The sequence below is a fragment of the Tarenaya hassleriana genome, unplaced genomic scaffold, assembly GCF_000463585.1.
Source record: "Tarenaya hassleriana unplaced genomic scaffold, ASM46358v1 Cleome24, whole genome shotgun sequence".
NCBI classification, from domain to species: Eukaryota; Viridiplantae; Streptophyta; class Magnoliopsida; order Brassicales; family Cleomaceae; genus Tarenaya; species Tarenaya hassleriana.
The window spans coordinates 1,119,390-1,125,542 of record NW_010965696.1 but is presented as its reverse complement, the minus strand read 5'-3'; the positions used below and the strand labels follow the sequence as shown (position 1 = coordinate 1,125,542).

At 39.5% G+C, this 6,153-nt stretch overlaps 2 protein-coding genes across 4 annotated transcripts; one reads left to right on the top strand and one right to left on the bottom strand.

Annotated features, from left to right (window-relative positions):
• Nucleotides 1-1,261: 1,261 nt before the first annotated feature.
• LOC104816073 lies at nucleotides 1,262-2,817 on the bottom strand. Its single transcript, XM_010544742.2, has 2 exons — nucleotides 2,508-2,817; nucleotides 1,262-2,208 (listed from the first exon to the last, which is right to left on the bottom strand). Exon 2 carries the CDS (start codon nucleotides 2,201-2,203, stop codon nucleotides 1,262-1,264), a length of 942 nt encoding a protein of 313 aa, XP_010543044.1. The 5' UTR covers nucleotides 2,204-2,208; nucleotides 2,508-2,817.
• Nucleotides 2,818-2,887: 70 nt separating this feature from the next.
• On the top strand, nucleotides 2,888-6,087 carry LOC104815758 (DNA repair protein RAD51 homolog 2-like). 3 transcript variants are annotated; one of them, XM_010544304.2, is made up of 12 exons: nucleotides 2,888-3,067; nucleotides 3,489-3,602; nucleotides 3,690-3,842; nucleotides 4,104-4,207; nucleotides 4,293-4,356; nucleotides 4,456-4,511; nucleotides 4,792-4,872; nucleotides 4,982-5,041; nucleotides 5,138-5,229; nucleotides 5,326-5,445; nucleotides 5,520-5,663; nucleotides 5,811-6,087. In XM_010544304.2, exons 1-12 carry the CDS (start codon nucleotides 2,984-2,986, stop codon nucleotides 5,846-5,848), a joined length of 1,110 nt encoding a protein of 369 aa, XP_010542606.1. In that variant the 5' UTR covers nucleotides 2,888-2,983; the 3' UTR covers nucleotides 5,849-6,087. The 3 variants fall into 3 exon arrangements, with proteins under 3 accessions (XP_010542606.1, XP_010542608.1, XP_010542607.1); XM_010544305.1 differs by having other exon boundaries at nucleotides 2,980-3,067; nucleotides 3,508-3,602; XM_010544306.2 differs by lacking the exon at nucleotides 5,811-6,087 and having other exon boundaries at nucleotides 5,334-5,445; nucleotides 5,520-5,612.
• The last annotated feature ends 66 nt before the right edge of the window (nucleotides 6,088-6,153 follow it).

Genomic DNA, 6,153 nt, shown 5'->3' with positions numbered 1-6,153 from the left:
ATTTCACTCATATATATCATATGTATCAAATATTACCACGAAAAACTATAAACCCTAAATGCCCAAAATATATGTCGGATTTAAAAAAAAACTTACCTATTAATGAGATCTACGCTTATTGGATGAGATTCTTGGAGATTTCAATTGTTTTTCACAGTAAATTTGCCCAAAAAAACGCGTTGGAGAAGATAAACTCGAAGAGAGAGAAGGAGAGAGAAGGAGAGAGATTGAAGAGAGAGAACGCGATGTGGAAGCCAGGCGGGAAACAACGGCAAAGAAGAGAGAGAAAACGGAAAAATAGAGATCTATATTTATTTATTTTTATATATTATAATTATATAAATAATTAAAGGGTATTTTAGAGAATCTACATTTACAAGGGTATAAATGATGTTGGCGTTTTTTTTTTTTAGGAAGGGTATCACTTGAAGTGAGATGTATCATTTAAGGGCATTTCTGCAATTGCCCCGGTTCGAAACGCGTTCGAACCCTAAGATATCAGGCGGGAAAGTAAGTAGAGACGTCTCGCCGGAGAAGGTGGAGGAAGATTTCCGACTTCGAATGCTGAGATGGCTAACAAGCTTATTGTGGAGATGGGCCTTCACAAATCGATTGCTAACAAATTTGCCGCTCGAAACATCGTAACTGCCAAGGTATCATCAGCGGCGTCGGTCGCTCGGTCGGTCTTCGCGTGATTCGTGTGCTGTCGTTTTCAATGTCGGAATGTAACTTTAGTTTGTAGCTTTGTTCCGACGACTTGATGTGCAATTATTTCCCGTGGATTTTATGTTTCGTCATTTTGGCGGACAAGACCTTTCTAACTTTTTGCGTGCATGCCTCTATATCGTTGACTAGGGCTTCCATTTCTGTTTATGATTCGTAGAAATTCTGGCTAGTTAAGGTTTAATGTTTAATGGTGTTACTCAATTGTGAATTGCTAGGCAATTTTGTTAGGGTTTTGCTAGTTTGTTCTTTAGGGTTAGGATTGGGTGTTCCGGTATTAAAAATGAGAGATTCACAGGTTGTCGAAGAATTATTAGGACAGTGACTCTTAGATATATACTCTTGATCCAGGATGCGTTGTCGATGACAGAATTTGAGCTAATGGAGTTGCTGGATGTTGGATTGGCAGAGATAAGATCGTCGGTTGCACTCATCAGCGAAGCTGTTTCGCCACCGTGCCGATCTGTAAGCGCCTTTACATCGTGTCCTGTTCCTAGTCTCCCGAGTGTTCCGCTGCATATGGCCTGAGACATGCTATCTATTTAAAACGCGCGGAATTCTGAATCGCTGCGATGCGTAACTTCCAAGCACAGCCCGATTTATAAAACTTGCATCTTAATTCCCACAACTTCTTGTCAGATTTCACTGTAGCATAACCGAAACAAGCCTTAACTGCGCCTTTCCGTACATATTCCTGAGCTGCTTCCTTACTATCAAACTCATAACCAATACTTATATTCAATCCATCCGTAAAATTGAATACTGAAAGAGAAAACGATGTGTCCTCCACAGCTACCATAGCCAACTTATTCTCACCATCACCATCTTCGTCACCACAGTCAACTTTGTTGGTTCCACATGCCATATCAATTGCATGTCCCTCTTTTAAAATATTTGCATGTTCTTCATTCATTTCATCTTCTCCTCGAACAATAATATGCTCATCATCCGAATCATCTATAAGTTGTATCGTATTACTTGCACCTTTACTCTTGAAATCAGGACTCTGAATCATATTGTTATTATAACCTGCATAAAGCACAGCCCCATATGGTCCAACACCAATACCAACACCACTAACGGAATCCGGAATGTATTGCACAACAAATTCTTGTCCACATTGTCTTCTCAAATTTACTGTTTCAATCTCCACGTGAAGCATGCTTCTTCCTCCGTTTATTTTGTCCATGAGATAAATAAACACTTGCTTGTCATTCGATATGTATATCGGCTCACTGTTTCCTTTTATAATCGGTAGATAACTTAACTGGATATTTGCTTTATCTTTGTCCACCTTCATATCAGAATATAACTCATCAACAAGATGTTTGTATGTCAAATCTGTCGGAGGAAAAAGGAATATCACGCCCTTGGCATCTTTAACTTTTCCTTCCCATTCATAATCCCCACTCGCATTTATTGTCCACTTGCCACTAGACTTATAATAAATAATCGTCATTTTTTCATCACATGCATCCATTATGCCTGTACAAAATAAACACAAAATGATAAAACTGGTTAGATAAATTTTACTAGTTTGACGAGTTTGACCAGTTTGACCAGATTAGGGAGTATGACCGGTTTGACGAGTCTGACCATTTCTACGAGTTGGACCAGTTGGACGAATATGACTAGTTTCATCAATTTGACGAATTAATTTGGTCAGTTTAACTGATATATATGTTACATTTCACTCATATATATCATATGTATCAAATATTAACACGAAAAACTATAAACCCTAAATGCCCAAAATATATGTCGGATTAAAAAAAAAGACTTACCTATTAACGAGATCTACGCTTGTTGGATGAGATTCTTGGAGATTTCAGTTGCTTTTACAGTAAATTTGCCCACAAAAATGCGCTGGAGAAGAGAAGCTCGAACAGAGAGAAGGAGAGAGAGAATGAGAGAAATTGAAGAGAGAGAACGCGATGTCGAAGCCAGGCGGGAAACAACGGCAATGAAGAGAGAGAAAACGGAAAAGTAGATCTCTATTTATTTATTTTTATATATTATAATTATATAAATAATTAAAGGGTATTATTGAGAATCTACATTTATAAGGGTACGAGTGATGTTGGCGTTTTTTTTTTTTTCTGAGGAAGGGTATCACTTGAAGTGAGATGTATCATTTAAGGGCATTTCTGCAATTGCCCCGGTTCGAAACGCGTTCGAACCCTAAGATATCAGGCGGGAAAGTAAGTAGAGACGTCTCGCCGGAGAAGGTGGAGGAAGATTTCCGACTTCGAATGCTGAGATGGCTAACAAGCTTATTGTGGAGATGGGCCTTCACAAATCGATTGCTAACAAATTTGCCGCTCGAAACATCGTAACTGCCAAGGTATCATCAGCGGCGTCGGTCGCTCGGTCGGTCTTCGCGTGATTCGTGTGCTGTCGTTTTCAATGTCGGAATGTAACTTTAGTTTGTAGCTTTGTTCCGACGACTTGATGTGCAATTATTTCCCGTGGATTTTATGTTTCGTCATTTTGGCGGACAAGACCTTTCTAACTTTTTGCGTGCATGCCTCTATATCGTTGACTAGGGCTTCCATTTCTGTTTATGATTCGTAGAAATTCTGGCTAGTTAAGGTTTAATGTTTAATGGTGTTACTCAATTGTGAATTGCTAGGCAATTTTGTTAGGGTTTTGCTAGTTTGTTCTTTAGGGTTAGGATTGGGTGTTCCGGTATTAAAAATGAGAGATTCACAGGTTGTCGAAGAATTATTAGGACAGTGACTCTTAGATATATACTCTTGATCCAGGATGCGTTGTCGATGACAGAATTTGAGCTAATGGAGTTGCTGGATGTTGGATTGGCAGAGATAAGATCGTCGGTTGCACTCATCAGCGAAGCTGTTTCGCCACCGTGCCGATCTGTAAGCGCCTTTACATCGTGTCCTGTTCCTAGTCTCCCGAGTGTTCCGCTGCATATGGCCTGAGACATGCTATCTATTTGTTTAAAGGCTCGGTTCCTGCTGCAGCAAAAACTTGAAAATGAACACTTTTCAGGTCATCTTCCTACCCGTTTGAAGGGACTGGATGAAGCCTTATGCGGTGGAATACCTTTTGGCGTTTTAACAGAGTTAGTTGGCCCATCTGGTATCGGAAAATCACAGGTAGCTGCTGTATACCTTTTCCTTGTTCAGTTACATCTAGAGATTGGTGACACCAAAAATCGGCAGACACATCAACAGCGTCATAATGCTAGGATTAGAATTAGATATCATCTTGGTTCAGTGAATTTTGTCCCACAAATTGTTAGTGAGCCGTGTCTATATCTGTTCTGTAATTATGTACTCTGTGCATTCACTTTCAGAGTTTTACCATAAAAATCTTAGTATGTTTACGTACGACAACGGTTCTGTTCTGCTATGCAGTTTTGTATGAAACTAGCGCTATCAGCCTCATTGCCGACAAATTATGGAGGACTAGACGGCCAAGTGGTTTACATTGATGTGGAATCTAAATTCAGTTCAAGAAGGTAAATTGATTCTTGTTCCCATGGTATGTCTCATATGTTCTGGACTGATACTCAGCAGCGAGGTAGAATTGAAACATTTTTTCAGGATGATTGAGATTGGACTGAAAAGTTTCCCTGAAGTATTTCACCTCAAACGAATGGCACAAGAGGTTGTGGAAGGGTTATCAAGTTTATTCCATATTCATGTCTTTGATCTGGTAAAATTCTTACCATATTCGCCATCCCTTACCTAACCTTGCACAGAGCAGATGGCTGGAAGAATCCTTGTTTTGCGACCAACGTCATTGTCTGACTTCACTCAAAGGTCTGTAAAATATTAGCCTTTGCTTTGTCAGCGTAGTCTTGGAGGAAATATTGAAATGCACGCACTACTAAGAAAACTGCCAGTGTTATTGTTATAATGAAGCTGGCCCTCAATTTGGTCCTTGGCATTTAAATTGTAGTGACCAACCTTGAGCGGTTTTGATTTATAATTATATGCATATATAAGTATAATATCATCCGTAGATGTTTAAAGAATTAGCAAATATTAAGCTAGGAAATTTCACCATGCTGTAGTTATACATAGTTTCTTTAATGACCAGTATCCAGGAACTCAAGGTTTCACTCCTTCAAAATCAAGTGAAACTTCTAGTGATTGATAGTATGGCGGCTCTTCTTTCAGGGTTAGTCTAACTTTTTTTTTTCATTCTTATTCCCATTCTCCGATTAGTAACAAGTCTTTCTTTTTTGGGCTTTTATTCTTCTGATTCAATTCAAGTGGCTTCTTTTCAGTGAAAACGAGCCAGGAGCTCGGAGACAGCATCAGTTGGGTTGGCACATTTCTTTCTTAAAGTGTGAACTGCAGCCTCTTGTCAGCTCTGTCAGAAATTTATCATGAGATCATCTTCTCATCTGTTCTCATTGACACTAGTTCTCTGACGTCTTTAGATCGCTTGCTGAATTTTCTCGGATACCTGTTGTGGTGACAAATCAAGTTAGATCTCAAAACCGTGACGAAACTAGCCAGTATTCTTTCCAAGGTACAGGCACAAAGACTGGAAGCATATTTTGATACGATCAATTAAAACATTCACTTCTAGTTAATTCCCATTTAGCGATGATCATATTTTTGCCAGCTCAACAGGTGGATGGTTTTCGGGACCTCACGAGGACATACGATGCTCATCTCGTTGCTGCATTAGGTGTTAACTGGGCACATTCTGTGACCATCCGGCTGGTTCTTGAAGCCAATTCGGGTAAGTTTCACAATATCATGCAAAGGAAGTTGGAATCGAAGAGATTGAACACAATGTTTTTCCTCCTTTCACAGGTCAGAGAATGATCAAAGTTGCGAAGTCCCCCATGTCTCCACCACTTGCCTTCCCGTTCCATATAACATCGGCTGGGATTTCATTGCTGGTTGACGAAGGGACAGAACTGAAGGGACCAGAGATCAACACGATCCGTGCTCAAGGTGTGTGTTCGGTCCTTACGTACCTTTGATCCCTTTCGTTTCACTCCACATGTTCAGCCCTTTAGCACGACTCATTCATTTGGGATACATTTACTGATAATTTGAAATTCGGTGCAACCCTTAAAAATGATTTTGATGAGCATGCAGGACACGACGTCTGGAAGGGAGGCTCGGAATATGATTAAACGCACGAAAAAGGCAGAGAGGCATTTCGTGAGACAAGATTATGAACACAATATTGAAGCAGTGAAAGCTACAAAGCTTCACCACATTGTTTACGCTACCAAAAAAAATCAAACTATTTACGGAATTATTATAAAAATCACAAATATTTTGTTTTAATTGAAAAAAAAAAACAATTCTGATCATGTAACGGAAGCACACGTGCTATGTTTTAATTGGCTTTTAGAAACAGTAACGACAACACAGATTTGCCATGTCATCCGTGGATTTAAAGGGAAGCAAATCCACATCAGCCTTAAATGACGAA